This window comes from Oryx dammah, unplaced genomic scaffold (genome assembly GCF_014754425.2).
Source record: "Oryx dammah isolate SB20612 unplaced genomic scaffold, SCBI_Odam_1.1 HiC_scaffold_27, whole genome shotgun sequence".
Lineage (NCBI taxonomy): Eukaryota > Metazoa > Chordata > Mammalia > Artiodactyla > Bovidae > Oryx > Oryx dammah.
In genome coordinates, this window is record NW_024070211.1 from 83450593 (window position 1) to 83478306 (window position 27714).

Here is a 27714-nt window from a genome sequence, read left to right on the forward strand (position 1 = left end):
GTGTACAGCAGAAACTAACACAATATTGTAAAGCAATTATATTTCGATTTTTTAAAAAGCAGTTGGATCCCTTCTGTTTACTTTTATTTTGGCATCGCTGCACGGCATGTGGGATCTTAGTTCTCTCGACCCCTGCGTTGGAAGTGCAGTCTTAACCACTGGATTACAAGCGAAGTCCCTAGTTCTGTTTGAGGACTGAACTACTCCTTCTGCTTTTAGCTCTTGGAAGGCATCAAGGATCCTACTGAACAAATCAAACCTTGATCTATCTATCAAAGGTGTGATGTATGAATATTACGGTAATCTGAAGATGGGAGATTTAAGAGACACCATCTACCTTATGTCCTGTTTCATAGGAAACAGATATAAAAACCAGGCACTGACGAGCCACAGGTTCAAGGATTTCAAAGACTGTGATGGTAGTGGGCAGAAATCTCTCCTTTTAGAATAAATTTAGAGTTGCAGTCTGAGGAGGAAGCACTGAAGTAGATCCAGTGAAGAAACAAAGTATGAAAATAACTGGATTTGAAAAAACTTGAAGGTTCCCAACTGCTAAGTGGATTTGTGTGGGTTTTGTTTTCATTTTCTTTTGAATGATGAGGGCAGAGTTCATGCCTCTTCAAAAGCCCCGTGACAATTCTTAACAATCTTAAAGTCACATTTCCAGCTGGAAAACAAACCTGAATCTGCATCTCTTGTTTGAGCCTGTTTATCTCCATTTGCCTTCAATAGCAAGAGAACATTATTGATTCATTAAATCATCCCTTACCTTTGCCTCTAAATTATTTCCAATTCTTCTAGGATCTATTTTCCAGCCTGTTATTGATCCTCATCAGTGTCCTCTAGGTGCTATCCAATTTGCCACATTAGATTCACATTATAGAATTAAACACTAAACACTCAGGACCCACCAAGAAATGCCATCACCTACTCGTCGTTCTCGACAGCTCAACCTTTCCAGACCTCTCTTTTCTCGACTGTAAAATGACAGCAGGTTGATTAGAAGAGCTTTAAAGTCTTAACTATGTTAATATCTGTCATCTCAGTGCTAGGTATTAATATCTAAAAATACTGATTAGTAAGAAAAAAAATAAAGTAGTATCATCAAAGACTCTAAAACGGGAAGCAAATAATTAACGTTTTGTCAATAGCACCCAGGGCTTCCCAGGTGGCTCCAGTGTAAAAGAACCCAACTGCCAATGCAGGTGACATAGGAGACACAGGTTCAGTTTCTGGGTCGCGAAGGTCCCCTGGAGGAGGGCATGGCAACCCGCTCCAGTACTCTTGCCTGGAGCATCCCACGGACCGGGGAGCCTGGTAGGCTACAGTCCATGGAGTCGCAGAGTCGGACACGACTGACGCAACTTAGCGTGCATGCCATAGCACCCTGTGGACAACTACCTATGTGACCATAGCAAAGTCACTGAAACCTTTTTGTTGCTTTTACTGATAAACTAAAAATAATACCTCACACTTCTTCATGGAGGGGGTGGACTATATAATTTCTTATTGCAATGGTTCCAGAGTGAATGACTTTATTATGGCTTATTGTATTTACATGATGGTACCAAGCAGTCCTTCATGTAACAAAAATGTATTATAAGCCTAGAATGTAACAGGCATCATATGACATAGTGAATTCAAGGATGCCGGTATAGTGGGTTGAACTGTGTTGTCCAAAAAGATCTATTTAAGTCCTAACCCCTGGTATTCAAGTTAGGATGAAATCATACTAGACTAGTATGGGTTCTATATCCAATGACATCTGTTCTTCTAAAAAGAGGAAAGGACATAAAGAAATACACACACAGAAGAAAACCATGTGACGACAGAGGCAAAGACTGAAGTGATACACTTACATGCCAAAGATGCCCAACACTGCAGAGATTCACTGGAAGTTAGGCAGAGGCAAGAAACAATTCTTCCCTAGACCCTTCAGAGGAAGTATAGTCTTGCCAGCTCTTGATTTCGGACTTCTAGCCATAAGAGCTGTGACAGAATAAACCGGGTTGTTATAGAATCTTGGAAAATTAATACAGTTGGTTACATCAGTATAATAAGAGATAGGCACTCAAATAAGCCACTCAGGCTTCCCCTGGTGGCTCAGTGATAAGGGATCTACCTGCAATTCGGGAGCTGCAGGAGATGAGTTCAATCCCTGGGTCAGGAACATCCCCTGGAGAAGGGAATGGCAACCCACTCCAGCATCCTTGCTTGGAGAATGACATGGACAGAGGAACTTGACAGGCTACAGTCCACAGGGTCACAAAGAATCAGACACGACTGAAGTGACTTACCACACATGTACTCAAATTTTAAGTTATTAAAAGATTTCCAAGAAATATGTTTAGTGAAACCAAAAGACTGGCAACACCTAATATTTTAAAAAAACCTAAGCATTCATGACACTGAAACATGTGCTTTTGTTTTTGTTTTTTTTTTAAATTTATTTATTTATTTTTAATTTTTACTCTTTTGAACAGGATCAACCACAGGCTACTATCTTAACCAATTCTAATTCCCTAATTTGATTTTTTTTAAATAGACAAACCATTTGACTTCTGAACATATCAGTTTCCTTTCCTAGGAAGTAAGATTTGACATACATACTAATCTACCACACAAAAGTGAAAAGAAAATTAATGACATTTTACTCAATACTCCTGCAAATGTTCAGTGTCATAATTATACACACATGAACACAGAGACATGAAAGAAAGAAGGAAGGAAAGAAAGGAAAAAAGAAAGAAGGAAGGGAGAAAGGAAGAAAGAAGGAAAGGAAGATGACTTAGGTATAGGTAAGGTGTATATAGACCGAGGGTTATGATGTCTTATCTTTGTCCCAACTACAGACCAAGCATAATCAACTATTCAAAAAAAAATTATTTATTTAAATTGCTCACGTAGTGAAAAAAAAAAAAAAATAGCAGCATTCCTTAAAAAAAAAATTCTTGTGCTCTGATTAAAAAATAATTAAAATTACTAATACAAAACAACAATCTGTCCAATTAGTGTTGTCTTTAATTAGCAAAAACATTTAACCTCTTTACTAAGCTTTTATGTGGACAGAATGTTTCATACTACTATAATTATCACTTAAAAGTAACAAAACAAAAAGAAAGGAAATACCCAGCAAGTGAAACAAAGCTAAGAGAATTACTGAGCTATATTTATACTTACAATCTTGAACTGGTGAAGATAAAGTATAATAGATACTATTATTTGTACTAAGCTCAGATCATATATACTAGACCAGCATTCTCAACCCTGGTTTTACTTTAGAAAGACTGGCAGGATATTTAAATATAAATGCTGATGTCCAGGGCCCATCTACAGGTAGGGCTGCCCCCATGGCATCACAGGCTTTGGTCTCACAACTCCAGAGGGCACTATTTATACAAGGCAATAAAACATATAAGATGCAGGAATAAAAGAAAGTGAATACAAAGCATTAAAGATACTAAGTGAGCCACTAAATCCAACCAATTAATCATTTCTCAAATAAGAAGCACCAGACTTCCCCTCTCTACGCAAAAGGAAGCCTCTACAGGACAGCCATTTAGTGCATAGCATGCTGAGCATACTCTGAGTCGTGGGAGATTTAATTTTCTCCTCCTTAGCACATAATAGCACCCTATGTATGGTAAATATAGTATTTTGTGATATTGAGGAATTACTTAGGATTTATTAAGGTGATAATGGTATCACTCTACAGTTATGTTTTACTTTTAAGAAATTATAGGGACTCCCTTGGTGGTCCAGTGATTAAGACTCCACAATTCCATTGCAGGGGGTGAGGGTCCTATTTCTGGTCACTGGTCAGGGAACAAATATCCTATATGCCATGAGGTAAAACTGCCCCCCCAAAAAAGAGGGATTTTTATCACTTAGACATACACAGTGAAATATGTAATTTACTAATAGAACATCAAGAATTTGCTTCAATATAATATGGAATAGGAAAGAGCTAGGCAGATTTTAGATAAAACCAGATTGGGGAATTATTTATAATTGTTTAAGGGTAAATAGGCTCATTATCTACTCCCTTTTACCTCTCTATATGTTTAAAATTTTCAGTAATGTGACCACTCATAGAAATCAAAAATAGAAAAAGCAATGCACCTATAGGAAGCAAGTTCTCTTCACCAAATGGAGAATATGCTTAAGACGAATAGTATTATCACAAGGAAAGGACCAGGCTATCATTCATTAACCATATGAGTGAGAATTATTTATTGGAAAAGTAACTGGCAGTCAAACAAAAAGGTTTATAACAAGACACAGGACGGAGCTATAATTTAAAAGTAGTGGAAAGGAGAAATGACATCAGGCTACAAAATAAGAACTAATCAGAGTGACCTAAAAGAGGTCAAGAAGGTTTCTGCCCTTCAAGCTGAGGTCAAAGTTAATGCCAAAAAAGAGATTGCTTATAGGAATCAAAAGCAAGACAGGGCTGAGAGAAGTAGGGGGAGAAAAGATATAAAAATTTGACATTAGAATGCCACTGATAACAATCCTAATTTACTTCTGCTGCTGCTGCTGCTAAGTTGCTTCAGTCGTGTCCGACTCTGTGCAACCCCATAGACAGTAGCCCACCAGGCTCCCCCGTCCCTGGGGTTCTCAAGGTAAGAACACTGGAGTGGGTTGCCATTTCCTTCTCCAATGCATGAAAGTGAAAAGTGAAAGTGAAGTCGCTCAGTCATGTCCGACTCTTAGCAACCACATGGACTGTAGCCCACTAGGCTCCTCCATCCATGGGATTTTCCAGGCAAGAGTACTGGAGTGGGGTGCCATTGCCTTCTGCAAATTTACTCCTATTAAGTGGTAAATGAAAGTGAAAGTGAAGTCACTCAGTCGTTTCCGACTCTTTGCAACCCGTGGACTGTAGCCCACCAAGCTCCTCCGTCCATGGGATTCTCCAGGCAAGGATACTGGAGTGGGTTGCCATTTCCTTCTCCAGTGGTAAATAGATGCTTATAAAAGGCAGAAAGCACAGAAATAGAACAGCTGACTCTTGAACAACAGAAGTTTGAACCAAACAGGCCCACCCAATAAGTGAATTTTTTTTCAATAAATATGCACAAAATATGTACAAAAATAAGCAATACTCAATTGATTCTCAGTTAGTTGAATCCTCAGAAGTGGATTTGCAGATACAGAGGGCCAACTGTCAAGTTATACTAATATTTTTAAGTTGGGAGGGTAACCATAAGTTGTTTAAGAGTCAATTGTATATTGAATTGAAATGAAAGCTATTCAGGGTTTTCTTTAACAATAAAGACATTTTACCAGAGAGGAATGGGCAAGAGGATGGTCAAATGGATGACATTGCCAAAATACAGTGATACAAGTAAAGTTGTTAGTAACGTGGAAGGAATATGATAAATACTTAAAATACAACAAGAGCTAGGAGGGTATTCTTCTATGGAACAGTTGAAAATGCTCAAAAGGGCTACAAAAGTCAAGCAACACTATCCTGAAAAACAGTAATGAACTATTTCTACAAAGTAATCCATGTAGATGGATATCACTGCTAAGTTAACACCCAGCAACTGTAAATCATTATTATTCCTCCACTCTTTCCTTCTGTCGTCATAATCTGTACACTTCCAAAAAGCTCCTGGGTTTTAACAACTTATAGTAAGTTCATGTCTAGTAAAACCTTATTTTCTCATCATATTTGTATTCTCCAAACTAAAGTTTTTGGCCAATTAACTAAAAACCAGTAACCATTTTATGCATTTTGCCACTGTATCATGGAAAAAGAAAAGCCTCGGTATTCCAAATCTTATACCTCCTATTTATCACTTTAAGTTCTGTCTCATGTACTTCAAACTCAATACAGCTTCATCTTCTGCTACTTGAAAAAGAATCTAAAAGAGAAAAGTGAAAACCACTAAAACAGCCACCTACTCCAACAAGCATGAAGTATTTCTACTAAAGTAAAGCACTGTATTAATGCAAATGTAGTATTAAACAGCTACTACATGCAGGACACTGTAATATGTAGAGAAAGAAAGAAGAAGAAACTAGGATGTTTAATTTTGTGAAGCAAGTAACATGCTGTGTGCTCAGTGGCTCAGTTTTGTCTGACTCTGCAACCCCATGGGCTGTAGCCTGCCAGGCTCCTCTGTCCATGGAACTTTCCAGGCAAGAATACTGCAGTGTGTTACTATTTCCTCCTCCAGGGGATCTTCCCTACCCAAGGATGGAACCCACATCTCCAGCCTTGGCAAGTGGATTTCTTACCACTGAGCCACCTGGGAAGCCCAAGCAACTGTTAAATAATGTCATATGATAGAAAATCAGTGAGTACTGTTTTCCTATGTGTCTCTAATCCATAAATAAATACAATTAGAAAATTGCACATAGCGAAGAGTATGAGTATATGTGTTATGAATTTTATTGGTATTTCTTAGTATTATTTATTCACTAATCCAACAAATATTTACTGAACACTAAGAACTGGACCTTGGGAAAAGCTGTGGAAAAAGGCAGTGCCTCTACCTTCAGGGAACTTAGAAATAATAATATTTCCTGGGAAAATTTATGATGATCATTTGCTTATAAAAGTTCAAGAAAAAGGCAATATTAAATATCATAAGACACCAAAAGAACCCTAAAATATACTTTGCGTGTTTGCATTTGAATTTCAGTTGCTCAAAAATCCATGAGTTATTCATCTGTTACTTTACAAATTTTTCTTTTTCCTCTCATCCACTCACAGAATGACCACTTCCTCACCATTACTAATACTGTCCAAGTGTCACGGAACAGGTACCACCATTTAGCAGTGACAAGAAATAAAAAAGTTATTAATAGCTATTCAGAATTGTTTGTTACTTAGTGAACCACTATACAAAATATCGAAAATGAAGAGCAAAAGAAATGGATGAAAGAAGATATTGAATTGTCTGGAAGAGGGTAAGTTGAGAAGAGGATTGTCATTAGTTGGTGTTTATTGGTTTTACTTAATTATTTAACAAGGATCCAAAACACAGTATTTGGGTGCAATCTCAGGCTAATGCAGTACTTGGGTACATTACTCTGCCTTGGAAATGCAGTGCTTGGATGCAATCTCTCTGCAGACAGAATAAATTCTGTTCATTTCTGAGATAAACCATTCATTATCACAATCCAAGTCTACGTCCCAACCACTAATGACAAAGAAGCTGAAGACCTACAAGACCTTCTAAAGCTAACACCGAAAAAAGAAGTTCTTTTTATCACAGGGGACTGGGATGCAAAAGTAGGAAGTCGAGAGATACCTGAAGTAACAGGCAAGTTTGGCCTTGAAGTACAAAATGAAGCTGGGCAAAGGCTAACAGTTTTGCCAAGAGAATGCACTGGTCATAGAAAATACCCTCTCCAAACAACATAAGAGATGACTATACACATGAACCTCACCAGATGCTCAATACCAAAATCAGATTGATTATATTCTTTGCAGCCAAAGATGGAGAAGCTCTATACAGTCAGCAAAAACAAAACCGCAAGGTGACTGTGGCTCAGATCATAAACTCCTTATTGCCAAATTCAGACTTAAGTTGAAGAAGGTAGAGAAAACCACTAGGCTATTCAGGTATGACCTAAATCAAATCCCTTATGATTATACAGTGGAAGTAACAAAGAGAGTCAAAGGATTAGATCTGATAGACATAGTGTCTCAAGAACTATGGACAGAGATGTGTAACAGTGTACAGGAGGTGGTGATCAAAACCATCTCCAAGAAAAAGAAATGCAAAAAGGCAAAATGTTTGTCTGAGGAGGCCTTATAAATAGCTGAGAAAAGAAAAGAAGCAAAAAGCAAAGGAGAAGGAAAGATATACCTATCTGTATGCAGAGTTCCAAAGAAAAGCAAGAAGAGATAAGAAAGCCTTCCTAAGCGATCAATACAAGGAAATAAAAGAAACCGACAGAATGCCAAAGACTAGAGTTCGCTTCAAGAAAATTAAAGATACCAAGGTAATATTTCATGCAAAGATGGGCACAATAAATGACAGAAACGGTATGGATCCAACAGCAGCAGAAGATATTAAAAAGAGGTGGCAAGAACACAAAGAAGACTATATAAAAAGATCTTCATGACCGATAACCATGACAGTATGATCACTCGCCTAGAGACAGACATCCTGGAAAGTGAAGTCAACTGGGCTTTATAAAGCATCATGACGAACAAAGCTAGTAGAAGTGATGGAGTTCCAACTGAGCTATTTCAAAGCCTAAAAGATGATGCTGTGACAGTGCTGCACTCAATATGCCAGCAAATTTGGAAAACTCAGCAGTGGCCACAGTACTTGAAAAGGTCAGTTTTTATTCCAAGCCCAAAGAAAGGCAGTACTAAAGAATGTTCAAACTATTTCACAATTGCACTGATTTCACATACTAGCAAGGTAATATTCCAAATTCTCCAAGTTAGGCTTCAACAGTACATGAACTGAGAAATTCCAGATGTTCAAGCTGGATTTAGAAAAGGCAGAGGAACCAGAGGTCAAACTGCCAACATCCAATGGATCACAGAAAAAGGAAGACAATCTCAGAAAAACATCTACTTTTACTTCATTGACTACATTAAAACCTTTGACTGTGTGGATCACAACAAACTGTAGAAAATTCTTAAAGAGCTGGGAATACCAGACCACCTGACCTGCCTCCTGTGAAACCTGTGTACAGGTCAAGAAGCAACAAGTAGAAATGGACAGGCAACGACAGATTGGTTCAAAAGTGGGAAAGGAGTAAGTCAAGGCCATAAGGGTGGTATCATCTGCATGTCTGAGGTTGCTGATATTTCTCCTGGTAATCTTGACTCCAGCTTATGCTTCATCCATTCCTGGGAGCTCAGCTGGTAAAGTATCCAACTGCAATGCATGAAAGCCCAGTTCAATTTCTGGGTCAGGAAGACCCCCTGAGAAGGGATACCCATTGCAGTATCCTTGGATTTCCCTGGTGGCTCAGATGGTAAAGAATCCGCCTGCAATGAGAAAGACCTGGGTTCAGTCCCTGGGTTGGGAAGATCCCCTAGAGGAGGGCATGGCAACCCACTCCAGTATTCTTGCCTGGAGAATCTCCATGGACAGAGAAGCCTGGCAGGCTGCAGTCCATGGAGTCGCAAAGAGTTGGATATGACTGAATGATTAAGCACAGTACACATCAAGGCTGCATACTGTCACCTTGCTTATTTAACGTATATACAGAGTACATCATGTGAAATGCCAGGCTGAATGAAGCATAAGCTGGAATCAGGATTGCTCAGATATGCAGATGACAAAACCATTATGGTAGAAAGCGAAGAGGAACTAAAGAGCCTCTTGATAAAGGTGAAAAAAGAGAGTGAAAAAGCTGGTTTAAAACAAAACATTCAAAAAACTAAACTCAAGGCATCCAGTCAAATTATTTAATGGCAAATAGATGGGGAAACAATGGAAACAGTGACAGACTTTATTTTCTTGGGCTCCAAAATCACTGCAGATGGTGACTGCAGCCATGAAATTAAAAGATGTTTGCTCCTTAGAAGAAAAGCTATGACCAACCTAAACTGCATATTAAAAAGCAGAGAAAAGGGTCTCTGTGGTGACAAAGGTCAGTATAGTCCAAGCTATGGTCTTTCCAGAAGTCATGTATGGATGTGAGTTGAACCATAAAGAAGACTGAGCGCCGAATAATTGATGCTTTTGAACTGTGGTATTGGAGAAGACTCTTGAGAGTTGCTTGGACTGCAAGGAAATCAAACCAGTCAATTCTAAAGGAAATCAGTTCTGAATATTCATCGGAAGGATGGATACTGACACTGAAGCTCCAGTGCTTTGGCCACTTGATGTGAAGATCTGACTCATTAGAAAAGACGCTGGTGCTAGGAAAGATTGAAGGCAGGAGGAGAAGGGAACAACAGAGGATGAGATGGTGGATGGCTTCACCGACTCAATGGACATGAGTCTGCGCAAGCTCTGGGAGACAATGAAGGACAGGGAAGCCTGGCATGCTGCAGTCCATGGGGTTGCAAAGAGTCAGACACGAGTGAGCGACTCAACAACAACTAACTCTTACCAGGTATAATAAATAATTCAAATACAATATCTAAAAAAAAACAGAGGAAGTCAAATGAGCAGGTTAGGTCACTTTCTCTGCAATAAGCTCGGCAAACAGATTTCTCCAGCTCACCTGCAGTCGTATTTTACCTTCACCTCCAATTAGCAAAGGTAAAAGTATATTGAAAGAAATAAGGAAAGTCTACTTCTACAGGGTGGGAAAAAAGCAAAACTAATACATACAAGGTCTATTCAAAATTTTTACTTACTAATAAAAAGCTTTCAAGCACATTTATAATAAGTTTTAAAGATGATATACTCCAGCTAAATGATCTGCATGAATATAGTAGCCAGTGATACAGCTGACCTAAAATGGCCATTTCTATTGTGAATAAGAAACTTGTTATGTTTACTAAAATTCATATCAACTTGAAATCAACATATTAGAACATTTGTTTCCATTTAACAAATATTTTTGGCAGTTAGGATATTCAGCTGTTATTCTTTTATTAAAATTAATGTAAAATTTCTGAAAGCTCAGACATTCATATAATTCTTTGGGGTTTAAACAAAGAGTTGATACTGTACATGTGAAAAAACTACTTTTGTGTTACAAAATTACAGTCATTTTTTTCAATAGGTATGAAAGCTGCTTTTATTAAAAAAAAAAAAAAAGGCAGATATTGTCAAACATTTAGAACCATGACACAAATGTACACCTTTTTCCTCTTTTAAAGTCTTTAACAGACAAGGGTTTAATTTAGCCACCTTCCATTTTACCTTTTTCATAAACACAGAATTTTTTTCAAATTTTTTTCAAATCAATCAAGTACCTGGGAAAATACCTACAGAATAAGAATTATTAAACAAATGTTAGCTGAAAAAAATGAATAAACAATGAAGTACTAGTTCACTTTTTCTAATTATAGAAATACAAATCTGACCACTATTTCAATTCATTAGAATTGATGCTTTCAAACTATGGTGCTGAAGAAGACTCTTGAGAGTTCCTTGGACAGCAAGGAGATCAAACTAGTCAATCCTAAAGGAAATCAATCCTGAATACTCTTTGGAAGGACTGATGCTGAAGCTCATGCTCTAACACTGGCCACCAGATGTGAAGAACTGACTCAATAGAAAAGAGCCTGATGCTGGGAAAGATTGAGGGCAGGAGGAGAAGAGGGCAACAGAGGATGAGATGGTTGGATGGCATCATCCACTCAATGGACATGAGTTTGAACAAACTCCAGGAGACAGTGAAGGACAGGGAAGCCTGGTGTGCTGCAGTCCATGGTGTTGCAGAGTCGGACACGACTGAGAGACTCAACAACAATAACAACCCACTATAATGGGCTTCCCACGTGGCACTAGTGGTAAAGAACCCAACTGCCAATGCAGGAGACTTAAGAGACATGGATTCAATCCACAGGTCGGGAAGATCCTCTGGAGGAGGGCACCACAACCCACTCCAGTATTCCCGCCTAGAGAATCCCATGGACAGAGGACCTCGGCAGGCCACAGTCTATAGGGTGTTAAGGAGTCAGACATGACTGAAGCAACTGAGCAGACACACACCCACTATAATATTTAGTTGACTGCTGCTGGTTCAGTTATAATTCAAAATTGATGCCACAACTGAAATAAATGAAATAGAAACCAAAAATATCTGAATAATATCCATACTATCATTTCCCCAATCACTATGAACCATCTGTAATGAACAAACATAGCAGCATATTGTAGCTGTGGGCCAAACATTCTTGAAACATAATTTTTTTTAATTAAAGTATTAATTTTATGCCATCTCTTCTACTTATATTTTAAAAGAAAATAAAGGCTAGAGATTAATAACCTAAAAATGAAAATTTCAGAACAAATGTGTTACAAAGAAGAACAGCACAAATTCTAATTTCACAATAGCATCTTCATTTACAAAATATTCTTTGAACGTTATTATCTCACTTGATCCTCATAACAAACCCTGAAGATAAATGGACAGGTATTATTTTTTTCTTTTCACTGTCTTGCAGATGAAGACACAAAAGGACAATGAATCTGCCCATTGACAGCTAAGTGGCTGAACCATGTCTTGAATTCAGCTCCTCTGACTTCTAAGAGTCCAGTGTTCTCCCCAAGTCCCTCACAGCTACTACGTAATAATTCATCTAACAGGTACAAAGAGAAACTTAAAACCAGTCAAACATTCCTAGGAATGCCCGAACACTGAAAGAATTCACATTGTGTGGCTAATATTTGTAAGTCAAGATTAGTCAATATCTAAGTGTCTAATCTGTGGTTTGGAGCTGTGAACAAATACCACATTAGTCAGCAAGACAGAGTAAGTGACAGAACAACTGACGCTCCATGTCTATGAAAAAAGAAGACATTCTTGGTTTAGTATGCTTAGGAGCTGAAAAAAAAATTGTATGGCAAATTGAAAAGTAAAACAGAAATGAAAATGAATGCTGATGATTTCAAACTGAATATTCTGAATTGCAAATGTGGAAATACTGATTCAAATAGCACTATTTCATTAAACTCTATTAGAGAGAAGGCTTCAGGTGACTCATATAGATAAATTCGGAAAGAAGGGATTTCCCCATCATCCCCCACATTTTAAAATGTAAAACAAAAATACCAAACAAAACCAAGCTGTGATGTTACTTTACAGATTTCCTACAATCTCTCTAAAACCTAAGACATACCAAGTCGGTAACTACTGATGCTCTTCTAAAGACTAAAAATCCATAATAACTGAAGTACTAACTTTTTTACTGTGGTCATAACAGAATGTAACTGTCATGAATTCTCCAAGTTTTGATATAATCAATATCTTAAGGGTTTATCATCAAAAATGGCAATATGCATTAGAAACCCTAGAACATGACAGTTTTTTAAACACTGATAATGCAAATTCCTCTGATTCTGGGGCCAGAGCAAGCTGAAGGATGCAACAGCCAAAAAGAAAACTATTTATCCAACTATTTATCAAAACTTCCTTTTTCAGTAATTCTAAGGGGCTGGTATCCACCACAACTCCTCTCAGATTTAGACATCTAATTAGAAACTGCATTTTTAATACTAGTTAATACTTGTAAAGTATATGCATGTTGAACACATTAAAGAACAAAAGTTTTCTGGGAGCTTTTTTCCATGGGAAAAAAAAATAAAGAAAACTCAACACTGTTCAAGTGGATCACTACCATCTGCCAGCATTTTATCTAAAATAAAACTGACTGAAGGAAGGCAAATATTAAGATCATGTTTCCACAAGAATGAATGCTTTTCAGGTACCTCAAATCTAAAACTGCCACTGTTTCTTCTTCTTGTGTGTATGTATATGTGTGTCTTCTTTTTCCTATTCCCAGTTCTAAATAACAAAATCAGACCCAAAAAAAAGCAAAATGATTACTTACATAAAATGAAAGTGTCAGTCACTCAATCGTGTCTGACTCTTTGCAACCCCATGAACTCCTCTGTCCATGGAATCCTCCAGTAGAGTGGGTTGCCATTTCCTCTACTCATATTCAATACTCAAATTTCAGAGCACAATCTCAGTTTTTAACCTCTACTTCTCTTGTCTTACATTTTCCAAAAAGTACTGCAAATAAAATATGAATGTCATTAAGTATTTTTAAATACTTGGAAAAAATAATACTGCTACTAAAATGATTACATAGTTCCCCTAATCATTTTTTATGAGCCCCTGAGTTAAACTCCATTTCCACCTGTTGCAAGAGTCAAGGATTCCCAAACCTTTGTGATAATGGCACTAAGCTATTGCTTGAATTCCTGGCAACAATCTTTTTATAAAATGGTATAGAGAAGTATTTTTTCAATAAAAATGAATTGATGTTTTTTTGTTTTAAAACGTTTTAAAAATCCCCTTTGAGAAAACTGAAGACATTCAGCAATGTCACAAAATAAAAGCTAAGAATCACTACATCTGAATGAGAAACTCTACAATACAAATGGTATGCACATACACAGACATGCACCACATACAAATAATATATGCATTTAATATAATTGGACTTCATGGAAAAAGTTTTCATTTTACTTAAGGTTATGATGGAGTCAAAACAAAAAACCAATGACAAAAAAACTAGTTCACATTCTTAGCCACTTTCATTTTCTGAAAATCACCAACAGTTTGTATATAAATAAATATCTCAATATACAGAAAAACAGACTATGGGCTAAAAAATCCCCTATATTTTCAGATCTACTATTGTAGTGAAAGATAGGTTACCACGTGTGCAGATTTTCCTAGAAACATATTAGTATCTGACAGCTTTAGAAAGGCTGATTCAAGTGAACACTGTCCAAAGAGTACAGGAGAAAATAAATAAGTAAAAGGAATAGAACTATATCCAAGAGAAGTAATTCCATTCCTAAAGCATACTGTTTTATTCACCTTATCATTTGTGTCTGGCCCACAGTGTGTGTTCTTCAAACAGACGCCTTGCCAATCCAGACCACTGAGGAAGACACTGGCTTTCCTAAACTGAGTGCAAGTTGAGTGACAACCACAAGCTTCACTCATTCATTTCTACTTTGGGATTCAGCATAGACACACTTAATACCTGACTTTTCCCTTTTTTTGAGGGGAGTGGGTGATAAGTTTGACAAGTTAATACCAAGTAGTGAATCTCTTATTGATTACGTGTGTATGTATATGTAATATGTACATAGACAAACACATACATGTGTGTGTGTGTATATATATATAAATTTTATTGAGTGTTACATTAATTCTTTAAAGAAAAGTAAGTTTTGTTGCATCGAAGTATATGGAATAACTTAAAATGCTGCCAAAGTAAACCCACTGATTCAGTTTGATGGATAAATATAAATGATTTACAACTAGCATAGCTATTTTAAAAATAATTATAACTAATAAAGTAGTTTGTGCTCTCTGTGGTTTTACCTAAATTAATTTGTATATAAAATATTTTTTTCATAGATAGGATAAGGGTAAATTTCAATTTAGTTCCTAGACAAATTTTAAAACTAGTGAAATGCAAATATAAATGTCATTCATACTATTTCCTTCACCTTTATCATCCCTACTGTCGTTATTCTCATTCAGAATCTACTTCTACATTAGCTGTTAAGAATCCAATAGCCATCTCTACGCTCATCCATGGTCTCCATCCTATACGGATGTAGTAATTGTCCTGTACACAGTCTTCCTTACCTCGCTTCCATGTTTGACTGCAGTATTCACTGTGATTTACCTGGAAAACATTGCTTCCTCTTCTTCAGATAGTAGCAGTGCAATTTCCTTTTGCTCTCTTGCACTCAGTTCAAAAGGTCTGAGGGAGGTCCACCCCACAGCGGCCATGTGACCCTGGGTCTGGCCAATCACGACATTAGATGTTCTTTGTCACAGTAATAAATTCAAAGGCCACCCAATTTTTAAAAAAAAGTCCTTCCACTCAATCTGGGACTTTGGTTACAACTGTCAAGAGAAAGGTACACTCTTTCAGATAGGGTAACTAAGCAGGTGAGAGATAAGTTCAGCTCTGGGAAAGATCCATTTGGAGAGAGCCACACCAAAGGAAAGGAGAGTCAAGAAAACAAGAGGCCTAATGAATCACTGGATCCAGCTTTGCCTGGAGTCACTCTGGACTTTCAGTTACATGAGCCAATACATTTTCCCTTATGTTTAAGTGATTTTGAATTGGAGTGTATTATGTGCAACTAACAGGGTCCTGAGTAAGACAGCCTTCAAAGGATGGATGTATGCAAGCTAAGTCACTTCAATTGTGTCTGACTCTTTGTGACCCTTTGGGACTACAGCCTGCCAGGCTCCGTTGTCCATGGGATTCTCCAGGCAAGAATACTGGAGTGGGTTGCCATGCCCTCCTCCAGGGGATATTCCTGACCTATAAATCCATCCCACGTCTCTTACATCTCCTGCATTAGCAGGAGGGTTCTTTACCACTAGTGCCACCTGGGAAGACCCTTCAAGGGATACTCATAGCCTAAAGCAAAAGCTCCCTAAATTCTTAACCTTGAATTCAAGAATGCTCATGAACTAGACAAAATCTGCCTTATCCTCCCAACCTGATGTCCCACAATTCTTCCTAGCTCAGAACATGTTTATGTTAAACCAAGATTTTAGAGATTGTTTGTTCTGTTACTATAGACTAAGGTCTATACGTAACATCTTCAGTATTTAGTGTACCTGTATTATGTTATATGTCCTGTAGAGACATACAGCTAAACACAAAGGTTAGCCACATTCTCTTTGAAAAAGCAAATAAAATGATGAAATCCTGAGGGTGGGACAGAATATCCAAACAACTAATAAGTTATATCAGAACAACTTAAAAGATATAAGCACTACTGGAAAGACTTATTGCTTAAGCCTCTTAATTCTAAAAATAAAAGTAAAATGTTCACCAAGATATACAAGCAAGACAGAAAATAATTTCTGTATTAAATAAAGCAGTGGTTAATAACAAAGTTGAATGACAGAATAAATTTGTCTTTGTCTTAGAATTCCTTAAATCTTGATCTTGATTTTAATGCCTTATTTATAATATCATAGAACTCAATAGAAGAAACTAAAATCTTTAATTACAGATGAAAAAAATAAGACTTTAAGGTTAAAAAAATTACTTTTCCAAGGTCAAACAATTAATTGATGGCAGAGATGGGATTACAACTCAGAAGTGCTGATTATACTACTGTTTTGTATTATTTCTTTCCAACATGAGTGATTTATATTCTTTTAATGAACACTTTCATGTATATGTGCATGTAAATATATTTTATTTAAGATTATCTGAAGATGCATTCTTGGACAGAGTATAAACCAGACACACACACACAAAGGCCTAAATGGACCAGTTAAGTACCATAAATCTAGAAACAAGTCAGTATAAAGCAATGGTAACTAGTTGTACTTGTGACCAAAACAAAGAATGTCTGTCAGTCTTAAAAGCAGTAAAAATTAAAAATGCTTAAATAATTGGGTGGCCAAGCTAAACACTTCTTTGGGCCAAATTCTAATCTCTCATTTATCTTATAGCTTCCACACCATAAATTAAAAAGCCCACTCTTCATGGGTGGCCACTAGCAAAATTAAAAAGCCTTAAATACAATAATGTGCAATTTTATAAAATATCTCATACATATTCTAGATTCTATAAACTTTCCTGAACTAAGAAACATTTTTTTTTTTGCAGAAACATTTTTATACAGGGGAAATTCCAGAAAATTGTATTTTTTATCAAAATTTACATAATGAATGATGACTGATTTCATAGTATGATTAATACAGCCCATAAAAATAAGTGAGTAAGTGTATAAGGAATTCTTTAGTTTAATCCCATAATACTGAGGCCCTTAATACACAGGCCTGTAAATGTTTCTAAGCAGTTTCTGTGTAGAAGAGATGATATCCCTGGACACAGGATTCTAGTAGTGCTGAAGGCAGAGAAAAAAAAAAAACCAGCAAATTAGCAAAGCCAATTGCAACTATACTTTGTATTTTCAAAACCACAGATAGGAAAGCATTCATTCAACTGTATTTACTCAACAGCTACTATCTGCTAAGAAGCATATTAAATACTGGGGATAAAAATGGTAAACAAGACAACTATGCCCCTTGTCATCATGGGACTTACAGAACAAAGAAAAAAATCAAACAAAGAAAATAATTACAAATCATATGTGATGTAACTGCAGAGTGGAGAGAAAAAAAGGATGCTGAAATAGAGACAGGGTGATCAGGCAAGGCCTCTCTGAGAAGGGGAAGGATGGAAAAGGTGAGTAAAGGTGTGGAGAGCAGGCATGAGTTAGTGTAACCAGCTAGGGGACCAGCAAGGAACAACAGGACCTGAGGCAGGAAAGAGTTTGCTGTTTCTGAATAAGAGGACAGGCCAGGGTCACTACTAGAGCAGATCAGTGAGTTGCCGGGGTTGAGAGATGAGGTTGCAGAGGTAAGCAGGGCCCTATGAGTCCTGGGTGTAATCTGGACTCTTAGATATGCAAGAGGAAGTCACTGATGGTTTTTAATTCGGGATTATTTAATACAAGCTCCTAGTATAGCAACTGGATATACAGGCACTAAACTGTCTTTCAATCAACAGAGTTTACTAAATGCTTACTAAGTATCAGCACTGTGTGTCCCCATTTGTCAAACCTGCCTTTCCATCAGCAATATTAGATTAGACACTGGCTCTTTTTCTTTTTTTAAATAAAGGATACTTGCTTTACAATGTTGTGTTAGTTTTTGCTGTACAACAAAGTGAACGAGCTATATGTATACATATATCCCCTCCTTCTTGGACCTCATTTACCATCCACCCCTAACCAACCCTCCTAGGTCATCACAGAGCACCGAGCTGAGCTCCCTGTGCTATACAGCAACTTCCCACTAGCTATCTATTTTATGCATGGTAGTGTATATATGTCAATGCTACTTTCCCAATTTGTTCCACCTTCCTCTTTGTCCTGCCCCCCTATTTACATGTCCATACTAGGCATCTGTGTCTCTATCAGTTCAGCTGCTCAGTCGTGTCCGACTCTTTGCGACCCCATGAACCACAGCACGCCAGGCCTCCCTGTCTATCACCAACTCCCAGAGTCTACCCAAACCCATGTCCATCAAGTCAATGATGCCATCCAACCATCTCATCCTCTGTCGTCCCCTTCTCCTCTAGCCTTCAATCTTTCTCAGCATCAGGGTCTTTTCAAATGAGTCAGCTCTTTGCATCACATGACCAAAGTATTGGAGTTTCAGCTTCAACATCAGTCCTTCCAATGAACACCCAGGACTGATCTCCTTTAGGATGGACTGGTTGGATTTCCTTGCGGTCCAAGGGACTCTCAAGAGTCTTCTCCAACACCACAGTTCAAAAGCATCAATTCTTCGGTGCTCAGCTTACTTTATAGTCCAATTCTCACATCCATACATGACCACTGGAAAAACTATAGCCTTGACTAGACAGACCTTTGTTGGCAAAGTCATGTCTCTGCTTTTTAATATGCTGTCTAGGTTGGTCATAACTTTCCTTCCAAGGAGCAAGCATCTTTTAATTTCATTGTTGCAATGACCATCTGTAGTGATTCTGGAGCCCAGAAAAATAGGTTCATCTGTACCACTTTTCTAGATTCCACATATATGCATTAATATAACTTCTTAATACATGCTGATGAAGGGGGTAAAATGGAAAAAAAGCTTGGAAAAGAGCCAAAATAAAACCAGTCTGGGGGAAATTTTGGGCAAACCCCCCTTCCCCCAGCCTTCTCTCAACTACTTATATTCAATCACAGGAATTTCTCCTAAAAAGGGAGTATTAAGATGTGATGATCAGCATGAGACAGTGAGCAAGGAGAAACATAGGAAAGACTGTTTACAGGAAAAAAATTTACTAAAATAGAGGATTATGGTCTTTAGAAAGACAGGATAATGAAAGAGCATATGCAGCACTTTTGTGAGCACAAGGCCTCCTGGTTTCTGCCTACAGTTATCCTTATGGGCTGGCTGGTCAGGAGGCTGGCAGGTCTATCATGAGAAAGAACCACAAAGTATAAACTAAGGAAAGATGGAGAAGAATCAGTCATTTACTAAACAGGACAACGTGTCCAAAGTCGGCTCGTTGTTCTTCAGTCACTCAGTCGTGTCCAATGCTTTGCGACCCAATGCACTGCAGCACGCCTGGCTTCCCAGTCCTTCACTATCTCCTGGAGTTTGCTCAAACTCATGTCCATTGAGTTGATGACACCATCCAACCATCCCATCCTCTGTCATCCCCTTCTCCAAGGAAATCGGTAAGCATGAAAGCTTTCCTAAGAGAGATGGCTTAAGAGAAGGGAAGGACGCCAGAAAAGCTGCACCACAGCTTCAGGATGTCAGACATCCAGCTCTGTGCTCACCCTATAGAGCTCCCAACGCAAACATATTTCATTGACTAAGACCTTAATAAAGCAGAAACGCCTTCTGCAATAAACGAATGTCAGGAGTGGAAATACAATGAAAATAAGTAAAAACAACTAGATTAGAAGCACTCTAAGATTTGATTCACAGTTTCAATTGTTATATAAAAAATAAGCTGTTACTTCTAAAAGTAAGATTATAAAGGTCCTTACTCTACAGCCAAAGCATTTTTAAACAAGTATGATTTTTCATCCACTTAAGGATATTTAGGGAATTTTTTTTTTGCCCTTTCCATTTCCTTCATTAAAAATAATTATTTTCTCTCCTTTGTAAAAGTGGAATAAAACATCTAGTTTGTCTTTTAAAATACAGTTGTCAGATTTCAAAAGACTAAACATATGGAAGATTTACCCCACAGATCTTTAAGGTACAGGGTCTGTTTAAATAAAATAATATTGTACATAAAGATGCACTGTTACCTGGGGGCTGTACAGAATCTTAAAAGTGAAATTTTATCTTTAAAATATGCTAGAAGGAGTATTCAAAACATGCACTTGACGTCACACTGTTGTGCTTAGCTCTTTGGAAACAGTGGGTTCACAATGCAGGCTACTAACTATACAAACACTTTTGAATTAGTAGTCAATGGTGAGAATAAACTACGAACTGCATAACAAGAAAACTTTTTTTTCTCCTGCTACTGGAATATTTTACTTCTTGACAGCACTGAAGAAGAAACACAGAGAAAAGCAGAAAAGATACAGTGTGGAAACTTCTTTAGGATGCATGTAATATGGTTAATTTCCAGTTTTGCAATGAAGGATGTGCTAGAGTAATTTAAGTGTTAGTCATTCATGTATGTGTTCATGGCTTTGAAAACGAGAGAGAGAGAGAGAGGAGGGGGAAGCCAGAGAAAAATAGTGAAACAGAGACTGACTGAATGGCCAGTTATTTGGTTTTCAGTATCACACTATTGTTGTAGCATTGGGTCAGTTATATTTTCAACCTCAAGTCCAAATGGTTTTATACTGTCAATCAGAGGAAAGTTCCCTGAAATGAGATATTGTGAACAAAGCCCTAAGCACCATACAAACACCAGAAAGCTGCTGTGTGCACTGCCTGGACACAAGAGCAGACAGGTAGAAAAAAAAGAGAGAGAGAATCCCACAGTTAGGCATTACAGGATATGAAAGCTGGCTGGCTGGGCAACAATGATGAGGAAAACTCTTGGCCAGTTCTCATAAAATGGAAGAGTCACATATGGGTCAGACTATGGGATGCTGTATCATACCTACTGTCACTATTATTTACACAGTGTCAGAACATCATCCAAACCCCAAGAAATGCATGCAACTGATGATATAAGGACACTGAGCTGGGCAGTACTGGAATGCTACCTCCCGCCAAGTTTATAAACCAAGTGGAGAATGTCACAGTATAGCAGTTTGAGGCTAATTTGGGAATGGCAGGCACTGAGCATCCCAAACCAGAATGGTATCTGTCTTCATGAGTCTACCCTATAATTTTAAAAAAGGAAAACCTCACGAGAGGAAAATTCAAATGATGAGTGACTTCTACGGCTAAAAGCTAGAGAGACGAGCTCCAAAGGAGAAAATTCTCCTAACAGTTAATACGTTTGAAAAATTAGACAAAGTGGATAATTTCTTAGAAAAGCATAACTTCTCACCTTACTCAAAATGAAATGGAAAATCTGAACGGAATTATAATCATTAAAGATATTGTTGCATTAACTAAAAAATCTCCCCATTAACAGACAGGGACTGGGTCCCCGTGCAGGTCAGTTTACACCAGGCTACCTTGCTTCTTTCAGACTTGTGTTACATGACAAAAGTGCTCAGTTCTGTAGGTTTTCTGTTTCTTGTAGCCATACAAATCCTAACTGGTATTGATTATCGTTATGATTTTTCCTTTCTCTACTCCTAACCGTTGAACCTGGAAAGATTTTTCATCTCCATTTTATACATACATACATATATATATATATATATATATATATATATGTTGTTGTTGCTTAGTCACTGATTCATATCCAACACTTCTGTGACCCCACTGGGCCCCTCTGTCAATGGGATTTCCCAGGCAAGAACACTGGAGTGGGTTGCCATTTCATTATACAGGGGATCTTCCCAACCCAGAGGTCAAACCCACATCTCCTGCTTGGCAGGCGAATTATTTACCACTGAGCCACAAGGGAAGCCCATGTGCTTGTGTGTGTATGTGTGTGTGTGTGTGCTTTCAATTTCACTATTTTTTGCTCTTTTTATTCTTCCTTCCCAATACTATGCCTAGTTTCAAGTAAGAGGGGCCCTTCCTTGGCCATAAGCTCTAGAAGGTTCTGAATGTCACAATTTAAAAAATAATAATAATAATAAATCTATTAAAGATGATGTGGCTTTGTCACTTTAGATGCAACCCACATTGTGACATGCAGTATGTTCACTATGACTCAGTTCTGTTTTTTAGTATTCACGATAATTTCTTCTGTGACCCATGAATTATTTAGAATTATGCTTTTATTTACTGGCTTACAGGGTTTGGGAGGAATCTTTGTTAATGATTTCTCTAGTGTTCACACTTCAGAATGATTTCATCTGAGGGGAGATGGAGGGTTGCTTGGGGCGTGCTGCCCACGGCTGCTTCTGCAGGCAACAGGCTGACGAGACCAATGGCAGGAAGCTGACCAGGGCACACGCGGCAGGAGAGAGGAGGAGGGGAGTGGGTGGGGCACCGACAGCCTCTGCTCCACTGATCGCCAGGCAACTATCTTCATTCATTTCCAGTGCTCTCTTCCACTGTTCCGTTCTTAGAACCTCCTTTCTTGGTACAAAAGATAGCATCCAATAACACTGTCTATCACCTTACCTTTGGTCCCTTGTCTTGGAGAGGTTCCGATAAGAGGATATGGAAAGCTTCCTAATTCAGGTTAACTCTGCCCAACATTTCATTTCAAGAATGTAACACAGAACAACTCAGTTAACCTGTCCCGTTTATGAAAACTAAGCAACCACAGCTTCAAAGCTAGGTGATCACTCTAATTTCCACAACCCTCTACCGTTCCTCTCTCACTGTGCTTGCTATGAACTTAGAAGGAAATGTATTTCAAAATATATCTACATGCTTTAGCCAGAGAGGGTTTTCAGAGAACTAAGGAGCTACAGCCTCACAGCCCTTCATCAGACATTGTTGACAGCCCAGGTGTTTCGTCCTCCAGCTGTCACCTACCAGTTGTAGAGATCATAACCGCAGTCAAACACAGAGAACGGGAGATGGCTTTCTCTTTTTATAAAATGAGGGAAAAAAAAAAAAACTTAGTTGGAAGAAACCCCAGAAGTCATCTACTTAAATCAAAATTTGCCAGAATCCAGCACTAGCTTCAAAGGAAAGCCTGGACAATCTGCCAGAGAATGGGATCATCACAATGACTTAGGTCTGTCAAGCTTCACTCCCAAGTGCTGGGTACTTAGCCACCCCAAAGAAAACTGATTCTGTCAACAAGGAAGAAGGGTAGTTAAGTGGGCAATGATCAGTATCTGCTACAATACCTCAGATGGAATTAAATTATAATGGTAAGCATCAGAGAGTGAACAAAAAATGATTTTAAGAGTGATCCTTTCAGTTTAGTAAAGATGCTGCAGAAGGAAAAAAGAATGAAATATCTTTGATGCCTACTCTAGGTATATTTTAAGAAAGTAGAAATTGCTTGATCCTGGGACAAATGACTCATACATTTCAGAACATGAAATTGAGGCCCATCCTCAGAAACATTTTTCTGCATTCTGTGAAGTTTCCAGAAGGCAAAGCTTTAATATAACCTAATAATTACCAAACTACTCTTGAGAAAAATAAACCACAGAGCTTTTGTAATCTGTAATAAAAATTAAACAGCTCTAAATGTAAATCATGACATAGTCCTTTCGTTGTCAAGATAAAGCAGAATCGAACTGATTAATTAGGCTGGTGAATTTATTTTTTTACTAATAAAATATTACCCAGATAACAAGCTTATAAAAACAATGACTACATGTACAGATGTTTAAAAAAAATTACCTGTGTACCTACATTCCAGGTCTTTCTCATCAGATACATTCCTACTCGTTAAGAGTAGTTTTTGCCTAGTATGCAATACTGGTTGCTTACTCATTTTATCTTTATGAATTTTGGTGATTTCATTTGACAAACGTATAAACAGAGGAAGCAAACAGAAATCAAGACGATTTCATATCTTTAAAAGTCTCTAGAGAGATCAGATTTATCTGGTATAACAAAATGTCATTCTTGCACTTCAATCTAGAATTGAGTGAGCATATTTTTTTAACTCAGTATAAGTTTGCAAGCTGCTGCTATTTTTCTAAAAGTGTTCAAAAAGGTTATTTGGTAAACAGTAGATAAGTTAACCCTAGTCAAATATAACTGTAAGTTAGACTAGTGAGGTATATCTTTTAGTGAAGTCTGATTACGTTAATAAGTACCATTAACTGCAGCTTAAATGGTTGAGCTTGAAAGACCACAGATACCGCTGACAGGACCCGGAGCTTATGGCTATCAGAAAGTAAAACTCTACATTATCATATTCCAAAAACCTACCACCCAAATAAGACTGCTTCAAAAACCAATATGATGTTCATACTCAAATGCTTCAGACCTCAAACAGTGGGAAAGCCATGTGCACAGAAGTGTTTGTCTGCATGCTATCCATACACATATATTTGTGATACAATAATTCCATTCAGAAATACTGCATAATCAAAATGAAATCTAATAGCAGATAGAAAAATGGTTCATTTCAATGTTCAAATCACTGTACAAATGTATCGTATCATTTGGTACGTATGAATGTGTTATATCAAATGGTAATGTTAAATGAAAATGTGCCATAAAGCCAACCTGATCACTTGACCTTAAGTAATATAATGCAAATGGTGCTGTGAAAACACAATTAAATGAGATGTGAAAGCAACTATAAACAGTCAGATCTTAACACAGCAATAGGCTTGTCATTGCCCTTAAGATTTTTTATCGATACATGCATTGAAATTTCTAATACTACTAGTGAATCTACAATACTCACTTGGTGACACCAGAATATTAAACATTTAATTATGTGAGGAAAAATACACTTTAGATTAGAAGAATACAAAATTCTCAACACGCCCCCAAACAGTTTTTACCTTTAAATTCCAAGCAACATGGCTTGAGTGTTCACTGCTGTTTCGTCCGACAATCTGAATTCTCAGAGGTGATGCATGGCTTTCATACACCAAATCGGCTATTTTCTGAATCCCCCAAATTACTACTAAGAACAGCAACCTACATTTAAATCTCAAGCTGCTCTCTCCCTTGTCACTGCTCCACCCTGCAAGCAGCAGCAGATGGATACGGCTGCTGAAGCCAAGGTGGGCATTGCAGCTTGCAATGTGCCCTCACTCTAACAACCTTTCTCAAACTCCATTCATTATCAGTCTGGCACTCCTCACTACTGCCGACATCAATGTAGCCCTACACAGAAGGGTCCAGAGTGGTAAGAACATAGGGTATGTAAACCACAGTAGGATAATCATCTACTACTTAACCATCAACAGACACATGGCGTTAGGGATGTTCCAGGGGGATTTCATTCTACTTGTTTCCTTAAAATGGAATCAGTAGTTCCCATTCAGCTTTTCGGTGTGTCTCAAGAGACTTTCTAATAGGTCCCGCTAGTTCCCACTGCCTAGCGATGCAAAATTCAAAACTGAGATCTGTGCCCCGCCATCTGTGTCCCCAAATCTAGTCATCCTTCCAGAGTAAGCAAAGGTGACCAACTCTATAAAGTGACCTCCAATTTGTCACAGTTGAAATCAACTTCTCCCCTTTTCATACTCTCACAGCACTTGCATATCCATCTCTAACTGAATAGTCTTTAAAAACCTGTAAGAGTCATATTCATCTTGGTCATATCCATCTTCCAACCTTAGCTCCTAGTACAGAGCAGACACCCTAAAACAGCATACTCACTCAAAGAGGTATGAGAGGTTACGGAAGTAAAAAAAAATAAGTATGCACAAGATCAACTCTCATCTCAGGCCAAAATAATGTCATCATACAGCCACACGTGCATGTGCTACAAGGACAAGACAAATGAGAAGAGGCATGTAGGGTCTAAACGAGGCCATATTCCTACCAGCCAGGTGTCCTCAGAATGTCAATGTACCCAGCTGCTCTGCTGTCTCTACAGGAATAGCTACTGTAGTCATACTGACCAATTACACAGTTGGAGGAAATCTCACAGAGGCTAACAGAGTCACAAGCTCCTTAGAACAGGTGCATTTGAAACAGGCTGGAGACACAGCCTGGGCTTTAATTACCTGTAATGCTCACTGGTAGGAATATTCTCAGAGAAGTACAAAGCTGATGTCCTTGCTCTCCAGTGCCATTTCTTTGCAGGCAGGGTATAAAGGACAGAGTCTTCTAACTCTTCTTGAAGCAGATCCACCAGCTGTTTATGGGACCCACCATAGAATGCCTCAATGATGAGAATACTCATTGGCCCTTTCAAACCTTCACAGATCCTAGATATTAAGAAAAAAAAAAAAATTCAAACATAAACATATGTATGTATAACTGTTTTAAAATAAATATGTTCAAATATTATATCCAGAAAGCAAATAAAATCATTTATAGACACATTTTTAAACAGGTTTATTCTTTTTTATTTTATGGTATCTTCCCTTTTTTAGTATTTATTTATTTTTGGCTGCATCAAATCTTAGTTGTGACACGTGGGATCTTTCACTGAGGTATACAGGCTTCCCCCTCGTTCTGGCACGTGGGCTTGGGTAACCTGCAGCATGTGGGATTTTAGCTCCCCGAAACAGGACCAAACCCATGCCACCTGCACCAGAAGCTGGACTCCCAACCAGGGAAGCCCTTGATCCACTTTTTGTTAAAATATGTAACATGAGATTTGTATTTGGGAATCAATATTTTATACCATTTATGTTCATAAGAGGAAAGAAAGATGGCTTATTTTTTTGATTTCTGTTTTCTTCATGTCCTAAGATTACTTCCAAATGACTCAGTTTCTTCTCCTATCCCAGGAAGTTTAAAGTCCCCTCCTACTTCGATGTCGCATTTCCTGGATGGAATGGTTATGACCCTGACTCAGTAACCTCAGCACTACCTTGGCCTACAGTTCTCTCTGGACTTGGACAGTCACTGAACTCATGTCCTAACTAAGAATGCCACCACACTAGCCCTGCATTTGTATGGCCCCATTCCAGACAGTTCAGGAATTCTCTGATTCTGGAACTCTCATGTTAATCCATCCATCAATTCATCAGCTACCAGTGCCTCCAATGAATCCATATTTAGAAGAATACACACTCATACTCAAATATCAACTCTCTAGTCTTAAAAATCTTTAGGATACAATTTCTTGAGACACTTGGCCACTTCCTCACTATTGTCAACATCCCACCCCCAAAGGAAGATGGAAAAAATAGGGTAAAGCTACATGCTTATGAACATCAAAGTTTCTACAATCTTTCTTTAAACAACAAAAGCATTAAGAGTGATAATTAACAGTTACTAAAGATGTGGTAAAATTTTCATCTCAAAGAATTGGCTGTCAAGCAACTTTTTACTTTAATAATACGACTTTTGCTAATGTGCTCAGTGAAATAAAAATATATGTATGAATATAAAAACTTAATATATGCATTTCAAATTACATGCTATTTCCTATAAGAAATAAACTAGAAATATCACTCAGTATATAACAACTACATTGTTTAA

General features: G+C 37.8%; 1 protein-coding gene across 3 annotated transcripts in view; it reads right to left on the bottom strand.

Annotated features, from left to right (window-relative positions):
• The window catches only part of GTDC1 (glycosyltransferase like domain containing 1), a 347990-nt gene that overhangs the window by 288539 nt on the left and 31737 nt on the right, over window positions 1-27714 (bottom strand). For all 3 annotated transcript variants that reach the window (XM_040228395.1, XM_040228394.1, XM_040228396.1), the window contains one exon: window positions 26286-26489. In XM_040228395.1, coding sequence (XP_040084329.1) covers window positions 26286-26464 — 179 coding nt within the window. In that variant the 5' untranslated portion in view covers window positions 26465-26489. The remainder of the gene's footprint in view (window positions 1-26285; window positions 26490-27714) is intronic.